The sequence below is a fragment of the Lepeophtheirus salmonis genome, chromosome 8, assembly GCF_016086655.4.
Source record: "Lepeophtheirus salmonis chromosome 8, UVic_Lsal_1.4, whole genome shotgun sequence".
Lineage (NCBI taxonomy): Eukaryota > Metazoa > Arthropoda > Copepoda > Siphonostomatoida > Caligidae > Lepeophtheirus > Lepeophtheirus salmonis.
Window position 1 is genome coordinate 23,736,060 of NC_052138.2, and position 17,252 is coordinate 23,753,311.

The 17,252-nt window shown below is 29.9% G+C and overlaps 2 protein-coding genes across 2 annotated transcripts; one reads left to right on the plus strand and one right to left on the minus strand.

Moving 5' to 3' along the window:
• Positions 1-6,335: 6,335 nt before the first annotated feature.
• On the minus strand, positions 6,336-10,077 carry LOC121123088 (uncharacterized). Its single transcript, XM_040718172.2, has 6 exons — positions 9,941-10,077; positions 9,819-9,885; positions 8,827-8,919; positions 7,806-8,055; positions 6,520-6,571; positions 6,336-6,460 (listed from the first exon to the last, which is right to left on the minus strand). Exons 1-6 carry the CDS (start codon positions 10,041-10,043, stop codon positions 6,336-6,338), a joined length of 690 nt encoding a protein of 229 aa, XP_040574106.2. The 5' UTR covers positions 10,044-10,077.
• Positions 10,078-10,394: 317 nt separating this feature from the next.
• Positions 10,395-12,625, plus strand: LOC121122980 (uncharacterized). Its single transcript, XM_040718054.2, has 6 exons — positions 10,395-10,567; positions 10,630-10,651; positions 10,708-10,835; positions 10,894-11,196; positions 11,243-11,752; positions 11,823-12,625. The coding sequence occupies exons 1-6, from the start codon at positions 10,447-10,449 to the stop codon at positions 11,939-11,941; spliced, it is 1,203 nt and encodes a 400-aa protein (XP_040573988.1). The 5' UTR covers positions 10,395-10,446; the 3' UTR covers positions 11,942-12,625.
• Positions 12,626-17,252: the final 4,627 nt, after the last annotated feature.

Genomic DNA, 17,252 nt, shown 5'->3' on the forward strand with positions numbered 1-17,252 from the left:
GTGTATTTTTAGACCTCCAAACTATTCCAAAGCGGGTGAATAGTCGATCTATCATGGTTTGGGCAGGTGTTTCCAGTAAAGGAGACAGAATTCCCTTGGTTTTTATCCCAGAATGTCTGTGTATGAAAAAGGGTGATTCCATTTCATTTATTTTAGAGAATAGTTCCATAGTTTGAGGGCCCCTCATACAAAATGGGAAAGGTTACTTTTCAGAAAGACGGAGCTCTAATACATATCAGTATTCAATGCCAAGAGTGTCTTAAAGAAAAAATCATTTTTGGGACAAGTCTGTGTGGCGTCTTCTAGAGTTATCTTGAGTCAAACGTAAAAACCTGTCAATTTTCAAATTTGAGGAACATGTACCACTTCAACAAAAAGGATGTAATAAAGACCTGCTCAGCCTTTATGTCCCGTTTACAGTTGGTGACAGTATTACATGATACAAGAGGTAATTGCTCAATTTAAATTTCATACATTATAAATTTTGTCATAAAATACTATCTACTATTATTTAAAGATACTTGAAAATATTGTCTAGACACTTTTTCCCATCCCTGTATATTCAAATAAATAATATTTTTTTGCTATTCAAAACTAAATAATATCTTTTTATTCAAAAGAAATTAATAGTAATATATATGTACATATATAGTTACATTAAAACAGTAAACAATAATATACTTTTACAAAATTAGTTTACTTTTGTAAAATAAGATTAAAAAGGTATCTAACTGAATGTTATAAATAATTCAAATTAAGAACATGGAACTTGGTTATACTTCAAACACGAACCTAGAATAAATAAAAAAGATTAAATTATATTTAAGGACACCATTACTTACCTCTATTTTTGAGGGTGGAAGCTACACCCTCCATCATATTATCGGTAATAAAAGTGACTTGAAATGGTCTTGTACAATCTACATATGTTTAACAAAGAAGAGTGGATCACATATTGTCTTCAGAATTATGCATAAATAAATCCTAATACCTCTAATAACCGTATTCACTTTTCCTCCTGATACGTCCGTTAATTTTCCTCCACAGTATCGGCTTTGAAGTGAATTTGTTCCAGTGGATGAGGATGCTATGTTTGTATGAATATGTGTTAATTAAAAAACATCACTTTACGTGCCATTTGTGTATGGGACATTCAAAAAGTACGTAAATGTGGAAAGGGGATATACCCGGCATTTTTGCGACAAAATGTTCTGAAACCGGCCAACTGGAATGGATACTCGGTAGAGTGTTAACCTCCGCCTATGATAATTTTTCCTATATGAGATATAATTTTGTCTCTATGTGAAAGTCAAAAAATTGTACAATATTGAATTGAATTAAATTTAATATTGACTTCAATTATTTTTTGATTTGATATAAATGTATCGTGTGCCACAAAGGGTAAAAAAGTCAATTATATCTTTTGAACAATATTTAAAAACTTAATTATAGTAAGAAAAGTTTTCCTTACAGATGTTGTCATATTGCTTTGTTATAATGATTATGTCAACAATTTGAGTCATCACTATTTATTTTTCAAGATATAATTTCAGTTCTGGATTTCAATTTGCTCCAAATTGATGCTTGATTATGCACTTTTGATATTTTGTGTGGCTTTGATCTTTGATAGTAGTTATTATTTATATATATATATAAAGCATTTCTATTAGTCTTACATTATGACACCAATTTGAAGCTCTGTGGCTACATATGTTCCAAAAATATAGTCGATTATGTATTTTTAATGCTTTGTGCTATCTTGATCTTTCAAAATATAATGGTTTCTTACTCTAATCATATATAATCTTCGTATAAAGTTAAATCAAAATCGATGGGTAACTTTTGCCGTAATCATGGAGACCAACAAAAAGATGCAAAAGCATAACCTCCATTTTACTTCCTTGCACTTTTTAGGACAATACCTTTAAGCCTCCCTCTTCACATGATCTACCCCCTCCCCCTTAATTTTATAATGTTAGGTGTGGTCCCCAAGTCCCAGTCTTCGAACAGGTTCCCGTCCGTCGATCAATCAGGATCTGGCAGCACAAGAATTAATTAGTTATTTTTTGGGGTTTTTTTTCTGTTTTTTTTTAATGTTTCTTTAATTGGTTAGACGAAGTTGCACTGTTTACGTATAAGTAAAAAATATACTATTAAATTTACTCCATCTAACCTAGGAATCTTGTATGAATTCCATATAAATAAAGTAATTTATTTTTCTATGAATGTGTTTTGTTTATTATCCAAGCTTAGACTATTATAAAGGGGACCTTCATTTAGAGTTGGTAAGAGAAGAAATAAATATTAAGTATAAATTCAAATTACAAAAGATACTTAATTGTGCAAAGTAATTGTTAACTATTATTTAGGGGTTGATAATTTTTAATTGACACATTGGATTTCACATGAAACTAGCTAAAAAAGTCTATTAAATGTTCTCCGTAGTATTTTTGTTATTTGCATACAATATGCATAATATTTCCTTCTTCTTCTACCAACTTTAGATAGAGTAGCAAATCTACTTCTATTATAGTTCAAGTCTAAGACGAGTGGTCTTTGTTTTTAAAATCACCGTATTCCCTTTCCCGTATTACCTTGCTTTCCAGGTGGTGCCATCTAGTTACAAATAACATTCTTATATTGAAAAATCAAAACCAACACTATTTGGGTATAAGATTTAGGTCTTATCTACATCTTCTACCAAGCTTCTTCATTGCATTCCTTATGAGTGAGCCAAAATACAATAAAATGGCTATTGATTGGGACAAGTGAGGGATGTTGTTTATGGACTAATTGAAAAAAAAACAAATATCCAAATTTTGTGCAATGGTCATGGATAATCTTTATATTAGTTTGACCTAAAAAAAAGTTGGATTACTACATTCTGTTAGATCCAATAGACTCTAATCAATTTCCATTCCATCAAAAAAGGAAACAATGAAAATGAAAAGAGAGGAACCGAAGTGCACTTTTAACAAAAATGTAATTATTGTTTGAAAGGACAGTAGACAAGTTTATATTGAAAATAATTTTGTTAAAAAAGATCCATTAGCAAAGAAAAAAATTGAAGGAAATCAGTCTCATTTCTGCAAAAGTACAACAACACTATGAAGGGGTTGACCATTTGGATTATTTGGTTTCAAATAGTGGACGAAGAAAAAAATAGTATTGGTGATTCAAATGTGCAAATTGTTCATTCATGATATTTTTATAAAAATAGTGATGTAGTTTTAAATTTAAACGAGAAAGAGCCTTGTGAGGGTAAAGAGGCAACTTTTGACAACAGCAATTAAAGAAACCTATCCATTTAGGTGCAATTCTCATTTGAACTCTTTTTTGATACTTTTACCCCTCTAGAGCCCTTATGCAAATCATACACCTTTTGAGTGTATGACAAGGGAAAGGCCTGTATTGTCATTCAACCAAAAACTGAGGCCCTCAAAGCCACTGTCAGCCAGTACTGCGACACCATGACAGAGGACTACATTTGTAGCCGGTACCAGGCCCTACCCCACACACAGAAGTCATCTTTGCTGCAACGGCTCCATTGAGATTAAGAGAGCCCTGACACACATCAGATTATAGTACTAATTTTGTAGAAAATCTATTTTGATAAATAAATTATATATTGTTGAAGTTTAAAATTTAACGTGTTCAAATTTTAATGGACCATACGGTAAATAGGAGGAAATTTTTTCTTTTGACAAGGAAGGAAGTTGCAAAATCCTTCAGATATTATTAATATACAGGCTGGAACAACATAGCTTCACTTTTTTTTTAAATACGTGCGAATTAGGCTGTAGAAGTATTATTATTTAAATTAGTGGGCGGGCTTTATTCTATAAGCTAGATTCTAAAGTTTGTTTGGAAACTGCAGTCAGTCGTTAGGAGGCGTTGGAGTGAGATACGTACCTTGTTCGTCAAAAATAAATGTTAAAATTGTCTGAATAATTTTATGAATTTAACTAAGAGCAATTTAGCTCCTGAGTTTTATTGCTACTATTTTTCAAAATCTGCTAATTGTTTCAAATTATTTTCATTAATTTTTTATTTTATCAAATTTGCATTAAAAACATTACTTAAATAACTTCACGTAAAATAATGGAAAATAGCTAATAGTATTTTTATTAAACTTTGTTTTATGTAAGGATTATAAATTTTTCCCATTTGTCAAAATCTAGTAATTAAAACTGGATTTATTCTAGAAAAACCAACCTTTTAAGACCTTTACCCAAAATTAACTACATTATCAAAAAATCATCCATACTCATATAATAAGATATGTTGTTAATTTTCTGATGCTTCTTTTTAATAAGTTAATTAATCTACTAAAACATTTAAATGAAACGATATTTCAAAAGAAACAAAAATACGTCTAAATCATAAGTACAAAATACTGAAGTTCATTTTATTCAGTATATGAACAATGGATGACGTCAACTGAATTTATAATTTATAAACTGTATAAAAACAAAATTTTAAATGTTTAACGCCATTTTTGAAGCAATAGTTACATTTTTATTATCTATAAAACTGGTTGTATTGTCTTTAATAAAAAGGAAGTTATGTTGATGCACAATATACATAAGAAAATTGTATTTTATGAGAAGAGAGTAATATGTATAAGACAATAATTATTAGGAGCATCAAATAACTCCTACAAAGTTATTAGTTGGAATCCTTAACATTGGTAAAAAATGTCTTTTGACAAAAATAAGTTAAATTTTATAGGATTATGAGATATTTATATTGTATTTGATTAGAAAATAATGTAGGTACACACCTACGAAACTAAAAGCATTGTTTGATGTGGTTTAATCACAAAAATCTCGTTGACTCAATAAAAATATGAAATTTAGTCGTATCTTTTTTAATTTAATCAATATCGACTCACCAATTGAGCCAAGTCGACACCAATATATGGATATTTTTCTATTATGTACTTTTTGAATTATCCTTAAGAAAATTTGAGAGGATTGTACCTTCAATAACTATGTAGTCCTTGCTGCAAGAAGATCCAATTTTCCCCGTAGCAAAAATCACCGAAGCACCGTTATCCAAATTCATTGAGTTTTCTTCACTGCAAACTTGATAGTCAATGCAACAAAATCCTATGCAAAAAGTAATAATTTTTTTCAAACTCGTAAGACACAACGTCGTTATTAATAACTTGACCTTTCTCTTGACGAATACAAACCACCTGATTTGTAGAGGCAAGATGCTGATTATTTCCTTCGAAATTGAATGTTTCAAATTTTCCTGATACACCCGTGTGGTATTGCAAACAATTATTAGGGGGGGCTAAAGAAATGAATAAATATCACTCATGAAGAATGTACAGAATAATTAGCAACACCAAAACAACAAAAAGTCGCTCCTACGTAATAAGACATATATTATACAGCTCTACTAGTTACCATATATTTATGACATTGTCTGAGGCAAGGTTTTTACGCTCACTGCATATTTAGAAAATATTCCCGACACTAGTTATAAATACAGTGTCGTTTAGTTAAATCCGGACCATCTTTTACTACATCCTGAAACATAATGAAATATTTTCACTCGGTTATTTCAATTTTTAAGTGCCAAGTTGAATGGTAGCTTTAAGTTAGTTGCACAACTTTTAATTCAATACAGTACAACAGTCTCCAGGCCCATAAATACTGACCTGAGGATGAATTCATACCGTTTCTACAAAAGGCATATCCTTACAGACAAAATAGGAGCAATGCAGTGGCATGCCCCCATCTTCTTTGTGCTAAATGGAGGGTTGGTGCTGATAGGTAATATGAACTCCTGTCTCACCAAGTGATATCTTGGATGTAAGATGAGGCCAATGGTGTCGAGTTCCTGCTTCTACAAAACTTGCCCCCGTCTCACAATGTCTTCAAGCCCCAAAACTTGCTAAAAGAAGAGAAGGTTGGACCCCATACCGTGCCCTCTAACACCACCGGTATGAATACCATGGATTGCTTCTTGTAGGGGGAGTTAGAAAGGAAGGTATATTCAAATTCAAACAACAGCATCGACTCATAAAAGGCCTCTATTATCAATTACTGAGACATAGTCTCACCTTGCGGACGTGGTCAAGGCTGTCAAATGCAGTAGGACTTGTATCCTGTGAATGATTGGCAAGGATAGGGGACACATTGAATGGATATTTTTATTTATTAGAGCTTGTAAATAATATTTAAAACCACTTATTAATCAGGATGTAGTTAAATGTGGTATTGATTTACCTGAACTACCCTGTATTACTCCAAAATAATCAAATTAATTAAAATTGTTTGGTAATCAACAAATTTACTCATTGGTACATTCGCAAATTTAACTTACGAGTTTCTTGAGTTGCAAGGTATTTGAGTTATTTTAACATCATAGAATCTGTTGAATACTCCAGTAAAAGCAAAGTTTAGTGTGGCTGTATCAGTAGTCATTCTTCCAATATCTAAATAAACTGAAAAGGTAAAAACGTAATTATTAATTTAGTTTTTTTATTTGTAAGACGTTACTAACTGTGTTGTCCATTGTTTGTTCCACAAATAACGGGAACCATTTGACCTGTTGGCTTAAAAATATTAGAATAAAACACAAAATATTTTATATTTCATATTTTGTATACATTAGATTGTACTGTTCTCGTTCTATTCCCCCCTAAATGAATATGTTTCTGCTATGAACAATAAAAAAACTTATTTTGCTTAAGTTTGTGGCCTCTGATAATTTTTTTGTATTGTTATCTGATTAGTTTTTTTGTATTGTTATTTTATATGACTTAGTATTTGGTTTATTAATAGACTATATTATACACGAGAGCCTTTTTTTTTTTGAATTTCGATTATGAATAGTGCAGAAAAGTTCTGATAGGGTATGAAAATACCTAAGCAATATTTCATTGTCCAACGAGGTCACCTTTATGACACACATCTCAATCAAATTATAAAAAAAGGACGAAACTCTATATTTAGTGAATAAATATACTAAAAAGACAATTTTAGTTATTTTATATATGTAAGTGCTTTGGATAAACATTTTTTAAAACTAGAATAAGTGTTTTTAATGTTGTTGTTTTTTTCTAAAATTGTCCTATGAAACAAAAAATAGAAAAAAGCGAAGAAAATTTGATGATCCGCATTAGATTAAATATTTCTTTTTGCATTTTTAAAAAGGAATGATCAAGTTTTTCTTATTCCATGGTTATTTTTAGAAAAATACTATTGAATTTTTTTTTTGTAGGTAAGATTTATGTATAGCATCATTGATTAATGTTAAATAAGGATAATGTTGTATATTAATCTATATTGAGGAAGTCAATAATTTTTGTCTCCTATCAAACTTTGAACTAGAACTACTACCTAAAGATGAAATTTTCTATAGCGCCTTACCAAGTTTTCCAAGATAGATGTAATAGAAATTCGAAAAATTTGAAAAACAAACCGGCCTATTGTACAAATTGTGCTTAAAAATACAAGGGATGTGTCCAATGTGTTAAAGCGTGAGGGTATAGTCAAAGATAAATTTAGCTTAGATAGTTGAAGCCTAAGTTGTTCCGCAAAAATGAGGAACATATCTTTGATAGAACGTGTAAGACGCAAATCATAGAATATATAAGACTTCAAAAGGTCAATTTCGAACCCCCAATCCAAGTTTCATTTCATATAAAAATGGGTTAAAAGGATTTAAACTTTCACAGAGTTATTTTTTTTATTGTCCACAAAAAAAGATCTTTGATAGGAGGTAAAAAAGATAAAAAGTAGAAAAACAGGATTGCCTAAGGTACTTATATAAGTATATATATATACCACGGTGACAGTGAGCATATCTACACATGCACCACCTGCAGCTTCACTCGTTGCCGAAGGACCACTCGTACTAAACATTTCAAAATCCAAACGCAGATCACATACATTTACCGCACATTTGTTGACAGTATATCTACAGGCAGTTGTATCTGTATAAGGTGATGGGAAATTGGGATTCTTTATATATGAACAATTTTGTGTGACGGTTCCTCCACATGATGTAATCATAAAAACACAGCAAACTCCAAATCTGTATCAGAAAGTGCAATTAGTAATGACTAAAGCTGTAAAAAATAGTAAACATCAAAATATAAAAGTAATTACTAGTCAGGTTTGTATGCAGGAATATATATGAGAGGGGTAGGGCTAAGTTTTAAGCATTTTCCCTTGGAACTGATCTTGATCAAGTGACCCCTTTCTTAGAAAATAATACTTAAAAAATTGTTTCTCCTTGTATTCCAATAAAAAATTCCCTTACAAAGCGATAGTTATTTCCAAGGAGAGAACAAAAGTTCCTTCATTTGTTTGGGGGGAGGGGTCCTTCCCCTCTAGTATATTCCCTCTGCTACACAGTATTGGTTTGGAACTATAAGTTTCCTTGTTGGAGAATAGACATCAGAGTAATTCCTCTCTTGCATCCTTGCAGCTAATCAAATACAACATTATGTCATCTAGGCTATATTTATTGGTAAATAATGCTAATGAAATAAATTTTTACAGCAGCAAACAATTGTTTGTGTTTTGAAGGATGTTTTAGAAGTATACTCAAAAGTTCCGGTGATAAAAATATTTGAAAAAGAATTAAACAATTTTATAAATTTGAGTTACAGAAAAACCTAATTCTCGAATGAATAGAAAAAAATCAATCTTATCAATACCGGCTACAACCGCTATTAATATAAAATTTCGAGAAAGAGTGATTGTCAACAAAAATTATTATTTTACTCACACTTTATTAAAATATATTTTTGTACAACTGCAGATTGGTATAAAAATAACAATTAAATAAACAACTTTTTACCCTCCAGCGCATGTCCCAGATGCAGATCCTTGTTTTTCTCCACATTCTTCAGTTGTAAAACAAGTTCCGTTACGAAATCCAGTATTGATTGTTCTGTAATGTATTTATTAATAAAGCAAAATTTGTTTCTTATTCTGTGGATGGCTCATTTTTGATACTACAAAAAATATAGAATTCCATTTAAACAATTGTCTTATGATTTTTTTTTTTTTTAAATAAGGTTGATCAATATATTTTATGTTATCAAAACTATGAAATTCCTTAGATAATTGTTTAAATTTAATTCCCTCTTTCAATTTTTAACTATTCTACAAATAGAAAAAAAAAAAGTAATTTGCACGTTGTTGGTCAAAAAAAAGTGGGCATGATCCATGTATAGAGTTTTTTCAATAACATCATAAATTGCATCATAGTTAAAGACGGCACAATCTTGGGGCTCAAAGTTGATATTTGTACGACATATAACAAATACAGTTAACAATTAATCGTGATCAAATGTTTTTAGGAATTAAAAAAGACTTAACACCTGCTACTATACTACTTTATGCCAGTGATAAACACTGATAGTTTGACTAAATCACTGTAATATTTACTTAAAATCCCTATTATAAGTCTAAATTTTTATTTTTAATCGATTTGAGACGAGAAAAGTTGTCTAATCAAAGAAAAATACCTAATTTTTTCCATTAGAATAATTAACTTCTATCTACAATATAGAAATAATAATGCACAACGATGTAATAACATACTTTAACATATTTTAGTGTCAGATATACCATACAATAAGGTGATATATTTTCGATGGAGCTTAAACTACTTTGACATCCAATATTGTAATATTTTCCCCCATTTTATAAAAAATAAATGGTTTTCATTGTTATAAAATTTGATTATTTAGGCTGCCAAAATGACCAACAATAACAATGCTGACGTCATATGAAAAAGCATTGTAGTCTAGTGTTATTATAGGGATAATAAAATGATATTCTTACCCACTTAAAGCCATATTACTTCTACATGGCGAATTTATAAATTGCACAATTGTAAAAAGACTGAAAACTTAAGAAAATTACAATGAAAAATATTATAATCATGGAAATTTTGTATATTCTACCTTTTCCATCTTTCTCCGCAGTGATATTATCTTTGAGGTCACTAGCTACTATGATCAATGATGCTTGTAGAATGGATGCTGTTAGAGTTCTTATAAACTGCATACTTTTTACAGGTATAGAATACTTCTTGTTCCAAAGAAATTTCAAAAAGAATTAACTCTGCTTTTCAGTTTGTACAAGTTAAGAAAACTTTTATGATAAAAACCAATTGAAATATTTTATGACCAATGAACAAGATTTTTTTACATTTAACCTCATTCAGTTTTATGATTCCGGTTTAATAATATTAAAAAAGTGCATCAACTAAGTCATGAAATCCAGAATGCATTTCCAACAGTCTTCAAATAATTTTTGTTAATATTTTTTTATGCTTAGTACAATTATTAACATAAAAGTATCAATCAAGTAAAAATTATGTACTAAGCAACTTGATATCATTTTCCTATTAAAAGACCTCAAATTATTACACAGGTAATAGTAAGTACTTCCAAGGCAATAACAAACTATGAAACTCCTAGTAAAAACAAATAGCTTAATTATAACTCTAGGATTGGTTAGTATGTCATGTTCCTTATCATCTTATGGGTTCGAAGACATTGATCTTGTAAAAAAAGATAAAAAAGCTTGTATGTACATTTATAAATATTGAGCGTGAAGTATTGATTCATCATTTTACATTTGATTTTAGTGGGGATTTTCTCGGTCGTCAGGTATCGTACCTATTATTATTATTATTCAATCACCGGGTGAAAATAGTAACTTTCAGATTCAGCAACGATCCGTGTTCCACTGCGGATAACACGAATGGAACTTGTTACACCTCAGAAGAATGTTCAAGCCGAGGGGGTTCCTCTTCTGGAAATTGTGCGTCTGGTTACGGTGTATGTTGCATTTGTAAGTATGGGGCCTTTCTGTTACAAGCTTAAAATTAAAATGGATCATTTTTTTACAGTCGCTTTAGGATGTGGTCAAAGATCTATTGAAAATTGCACTTATTTCAGCAGTCCTGCTGCATCACAAGATGGTCGATGTATACTCACTATATGTCCTTGCAGTGACAATATATGTCAACTTAGATTAGATTTTAGTACATTCACACTAAGTGGTCCAGCGACAGCCACCGATTCGACGGCCAAAACCCCAGCTGGTAAAGATCTAACAGATGAACAAAGGTGTTTGATGGATACTTTTAGCGTTACTAACCCAGGAGGATCCACTCCTCCCGTCATATGTGGAATGAATAATGGCGAACACAGTAAATATATATCTTGTTAAGTCAGTTCAACTATTGTTGATTTAAGTGTATGTTGATAGTGCGGAAGCGTGCAATGATTTAGTATTTAATTCCGTGAGTGCTAATGTACGACAAACATGGAGAATTAAAATAACCCAGTACAGCTGTGATTTCGATAACCTTGCTCCAGATGGTTGTACACAATATTTCTTTGGAAGTAAAACAGGTACTGTTAAAACATTTAATTTTGATGGGGGTCAACATCTCAACGATCAAGATCAAAGAATCTGCGTGAGAAGAGAAAGGAGTAATTGCCAAATATGTTGGTCTGCTACAGGAGATGGGGATTTTGAAACATCAGGGGATAAAAATGGTGCAAGTGGATTAGCTATTGTAAGAACGTCCTGCTGTGGTTATGGTATAAGTGGTATTAAAGAGTTTGGATTTGACTGTGTCATGATTCCAGGTGCGTCAAAAAAAACCAATAGTGCACCTATACCAACGATTGGCGCACATGGGCTTTGTGGCTCCAAGTTTGCTCCAACGGATGGAGCTACTGTTTCGAAAACTATTTGTTGTAAGTAATCTTTTAATTAGTTAAGTATGATCTTTTGACTTGATTCAAGTATCTTTCTACTTTTTTTAAGCCAAAGCAGTGCCTTTCAATATTAGGTTTTTAAGTGATGAGCGTGAACAGTTTACGAAGGAAAAAGGAAAAAATCCAAATGGTTTCAAATTATTTTATGAAATGTTTCCTTGTACATAGATTGGCATGGCAATAACTATTAATTACTCAGGTGTAACTTATAATTTGAAGAATAATAAAAAAGTTATTTATGACATTGGTAAACAGCAATGCATTTTCGAAGATATGTATGTATAATGATTTAAAGTTAAGATATCATGATGAGTAGATAAATCAAAAAAGTTATAGTATTTTATACTTAATATCAGAGTGGGTGTAATGAAACCAACTTCACCAACTGAGATATTATAAGCCTCGAAATTTATATATAACTTTACAATTTTCATGATTTTTCTTCATATTTTTATCAAACTTCAATTTATTTCTTATTTTCATATACCGTCAATTTTCAATTTTATAGCAGAAATACCACATTACGAGGCATTTTGGACAAAAAAATCAATAAAATTAACAAGGCATTGTATTTTAAATACCCAGAACATTTTATAAAATAATTATTGCAATATTTGCAAAATGAACCAGTTAACAAGGTATATTTTTTCGAAAATATTATATCTATAACTTTTTTGATTTTGTAAGTACGAAAAAAAAATCTTTTTTTTCTTTTTAATACCAATAAATTTTATTAACTACTTAAGTTTGGGCAAACAGTTTTTTGCTATGTTCTTTGCAAATTTCATTTTTGCAATTTTTTATAAAATAAAAGATGGAATTTTCGTCTAGACTAATTTTTCATGCACATATGTTAGTATTTATTATAAGTTGATAACAATTCTTTTTTTAAATTAATAATAATACATTCAATATAGTATTCGTGGGTTATAATGTAATGGCTGTAAGAATACCCAAATGTTCGCCCGAGCAATACCGGCTAAATCATTGCTAGTAATGTTATAAACTATGTATAAAAAAGAATAAAGATATACTATATTTTAAGATGTAACTGGCTAAACTGGAAATAATTTATAATTTAGCTTATAGCAATTGTTTGCTCTGATAACTGTATTGCCACGACAGTAACATCATTGAACATAGCTGCATCTTTATAAATAGGAGAAAAATTGTTCATTCTAGGTTCAATTTGCCATTTAGCCTTGCATCTTTAGATGTTTCTGTTTGTAATATATTTGTTAAGTATTCTAAGTTCAAAAATATTATGTTCTCAAATATCCTTATTATTACTTTGTAGTATTCCTTATTAGGCCCATTTTAATTTAACTTTCATGAAAAGCATTTATATAGTTCTCCTCCAGAAGACGTTTAACCTCATATTTGACTTCCATGCTTAAGAGCTGGAAGGATTACTCATTATGTCGACGATTCTTTACTCAATGAAAGACAAAATGCCACAAGAGACTAAAAAAGACAGCTGAATAAACATTATGGAGACTCTGCAAGTAGATTAGAATCATAGATAAAACTCTCTAGAATAGGGTAAAACTATTACAAGTACATATTATTCATTGTTATTGTACCGTTTGAAAACCAAGGTGTGAGAAAAAAGCCCACGATTTGCCCAACAAAAAAAGGCCTTTTCCATCATGACAATGCACCATCTCTTAAAAAATGGTTGCAAAATTAATACGGGTTCAACTCGTTTCACATCTCCCTATTCTCCAGACTTGGCTCCCTCAGACTACTATTTGTTCCCCAATTTGATGAAATGGCTGTTAGGGAAATGATTTCATTCAAACGAGGAGGTGATTGCAGAAACGAATGTTTATTTTTCAGACTTGGTCAAATCCTATTATTCAGAAGGGATCAACAAATTAGAGCAGCGTTGGACAAAGTAAATCTGCCTAAAAGGAGACTATGTTCAAAGATAAAAAGATTTACTCAAACAATTTAGGAGTTTTTATTCTTGCACAGACTTTTTAAACGACCCTCGTACCTAAGTCTTATAGTTAAAAATGTTTTTTTTTTTCGAAATATTGACGGAACAAAGCCCAAAAAAGATTCTTTTGGTACAAAATTAAGAAATATAAAGTTTAAACTATGTTAGTCAATGTTAAGGACTTGGGCACAGCTTTTGAAATGGTAAATTTCATAATTTTATGAAACATCAAATTAATACCAAATAAATAACAATTACTAAAACCTTACAGCATTCAAAAATGATATATTTATTAAGTTGTCTTGAATAAAGTTTATACAAAATATGTCTAATGATACAAATTCCTGTAAAATGAAGAAGTTACATATGAAAGCTAATATATTTCTCAATTACTGTATAATATAGCTACAAGTAAATACTAAACTTTATATTACAACTTAAAAACATAGTAATTTTTTTTTAGTTTACGTTTTTAATTTTTTAATTTTAATATTGAATAAATATGCAATGTAAAGTTGCATGAAATTGTTCCAAAATAAAATATAATTAAGTCAATTACTTGACAGATTGTAATTAAAATAATTAGTATTTTTAGCTGAGAAAAGATTAGCCTAGTTTAAATATTTTTCATTTAAAATTTTTTATTAATGGACATTTTCGTTTTCTAATCTACTTAATTATATTTAATTTTGGAACATTTCACGCAACCCTTTTTTATTGCTTATTTGTTGAATAATAGTGGTAGTAAATGGAATTCACCGGATTTATTATTCGAAAAAAGTGAAATTTGTAAATAATTTAGGAGATTTCACAACTTTCTAAGCAATCCCTGGTGATAGTCTCCGGTTTTCATGAGCACTCACATACGTAGCAACTCACTCAAAACTTAGACACTAAGAATGACATAAAAATAACAGCTTGAGAAAAAAAATGATAATATGATTTAATGAGATAGCTCGTTGTTAAACCTCATTTGAATTCACACTCATATTTTAAATTTTATATAAAATTCTTTCTTTTATTTCTTGTTGATATGCGTGGAATTAAACGCCTCCGAGATTCCATTTATTTTATACAGCCCTCCATAAATATTTTAATCCTTTATCTTTTCTATATATATTTTATAAGTATATGATGTAAATCAGGTTCCATTATATACAGTGCAACCTGTTGTTTATTCTTTAGGTTTAGCTACTTCATAATGGGTTGGAAATACATTTGTAAATAATATTAGTTTCTAAATATGATCCTTCATTTTACTTGCTTTTTGTATGATTAGACACATTTTGTAGGAACTGCGCTACAGAATACTTTAAAAATAATTTATCTTTTGAAGTATTAGAATGTTTTTTATCATTTTTAATTTCTTTTAATTTTCATTAATATAGTTAAATCACTTCAAAATTCGGCTTTGAATGGAAATTATACAGATAAAACGTGATTTAAAAAAATGTTTTTAAAGCAAAACCTACTACAGTTGAAGGTTTTAATTGTCATTTTTGTGTTCTATGGCTTACCTATGTGATTCTTTCATCTTAGTTTTTATTTTTATTTTGTCGTAATTGTTTAGCATAATAATATGATTGATTGATTTAATATAAATTTTTGGCAATTTGGAAAATCGGCACAATGCCTGTTAGAGCAGACAATGTGCAAAATGTCCAGGAAATCTTTTAAATTTCCAATACAGTGGTAATTTTACGTTTGCAATTGGATAATCTAGTTAAACAAGTTGTGCAGGTAAAAACTGGTACCCAAGGAGGATCAAAGCCTATCACCACAACTATCCTGAGTAGCAAGTATTCTTTCTAATATATTAAAATACATACCGGTCTATGGTTACGCAAGTTAACCACTTGTTCTCAAGAGGGATCAACCCCCCTTCTCCACTACTATCCAGAATATCAAGGACCAATATACCCGGGGCCCATGATTTATGCAAGTGAACAACAGGCTAAAAGCAGATTCATTACTCACAGCTTCGCTGGGCATCAAGAGCCCTCGTTATTTACACAACTCAAGGACTTGAACTTTTTTTGGTATTTTCCTTAGAGGCTCTGTAAAGATATGTGAAACTGTTGTAGTTTAATGACCGTCGTACGTCTCCTCTGCAACCGAAAGGGTTGAGGTATTTTTTTTTAAAACTAAAAGGTAAGCCATTTGAATCAGGATGATATTTGCGACAAGTAATGCCCCCATAAATATTTACATTAGAATCGTTGATACTATTTAATAATATTCGAACTAATCGGTTTTATATTTCATATAAATTTTATTATTGTCTTCAAAATAGACAAAAGAAAAAACGGATTCTTCTTGTACTAATAAAACATCATGGCAAATTAGCTGCTCTCCAAGAAAACTATTCTTTAAATTGTCAGGATTACCACGTTAATGTGGATTTTTGGTTTATTTTTTTAAACATGATCAAAATACTTTCATCACTACCTATAAGATTGTTTTGTTTCCTAATGCTATCTATATATTGTATTCTTCTATGAGAGTGAAATAGATGAATTCTACAAAATGGAATTGTTTCTTTATCACTGTTTTAATAAATATTAATATAAATGAAAATAATCAAATTAAGATAGTAAATAAAGGCTTTACTTAATTAAGGAAATAAACAAAATAAGAAAAAGACACTTTTATGTGCAAAAACTCAGCTTAAAGACAATTAATCATATGCATTTAAGAAAACAACAAAGTTCATGGATAATTTATTTAAGATAATGTAGTTAAGAAAAACATTAAAATGCTCACAAATTTATGAAGTTCTTACCTTGAGCATATATGAAGTAATTTATCCACTAATTCAAGTTTGAATGAATGTTCTCTCATCATTCAAACATAATTATGTAGATTCTATGAAAGGAAACTTCATTATATTTATGAATATAAAAAAATATATTTTATTTTTTTAAACATACTTTTATTATTCTAAACAATTGGCATGCGAGTCTCTTAATTGCGTAGAAACTATTACAACAAAAACATTTGCCAAGAATGATGTTATTGCTAAAATTGTACTATATCGAAATTCTAGAAAAATGTGAATATTATATTTTACCATATTATGGATATATTTGCGGTAGATACAGAACAGCTTAATAAATAAAGATTTGGTTTAATTGGTTAATAAAGAATATTACTCTCTAATATAATCCTTAAGAGTAAGACTCATACACCTTGCTCCATCGTGGTTTATATTAAAACTGCACACTTTAGTATTCCTTTACACCATCATCTTGTATGACATATATATATACATAACATAGGTATACATATTAACAAAACAATATCTACAAGTATGAACTACATCAATATATAGCAATCCCCTTTTCTCGAACAATCATATACTATATACAAAAAATGATCCGTTTCTTCGGGTTGTTTCTCAATTTTATTTTTCTAACAGTATTTTCAAACCATCCTTTACTGTCTTCCTTTTCCTCTTCTCCACCACAAACAAACTTAGAACCTTTCTATTCCTCGAATAAATTCTCCCATTATCGACACAAAAAAGATAAGTTATAT

What these genes read in the sequence shown, in the direction of transcription:
- LOC121123088 (XM_040718172.2), bottom strand. Translation starts at nt 10,043, where the DNA reads ATGCAGTTTATAAGAACTCTAACAGCATCCATTCTACAAGCATCATTG. An exon ending in TGCGGAGAAAGATGGAAAAG is followed by an intron (nt 9,886 to 9,940) that starts GTAGAATATACA and finishes AATTTTCTTAAG; the next exon opens with TTTTCAGTCTTTTTACAATT. An exon ending in AACAAACAATGGACAACACA is followed by an intron (nt 6,461 to 6,519) that starts GTTAGTAACGTC and finishes TTACCTTTTCAG; the next exon opens with TTTATTTAGATATTGGAAGA.
- LOC121122980 (XM_040718054.2), top strand. Translation starts at nt 10,447, where the DNA reads ATGAAACTCCTAGTAAAAACAAATAGCTTAATTATAACTCTAGGATTG. An exon ending in TTACGGTGTATGTTGCATTT is followed by an intron (nt 10,836 to 10,893) that starts GTAAGTATGGGG and finishes ATTTTTTTACAG; the next exon opens with TCGCTTTAGGATGTGGTCAA. An exon ending in AATGAATAATGGCGAACACA is followed by an intron (nt 11,197 to 11,242) that starts GTAAATATATAT and finishes TGTTGATTTAAG; the next exon opens with TGTATGTTGATAGTGCGGAA.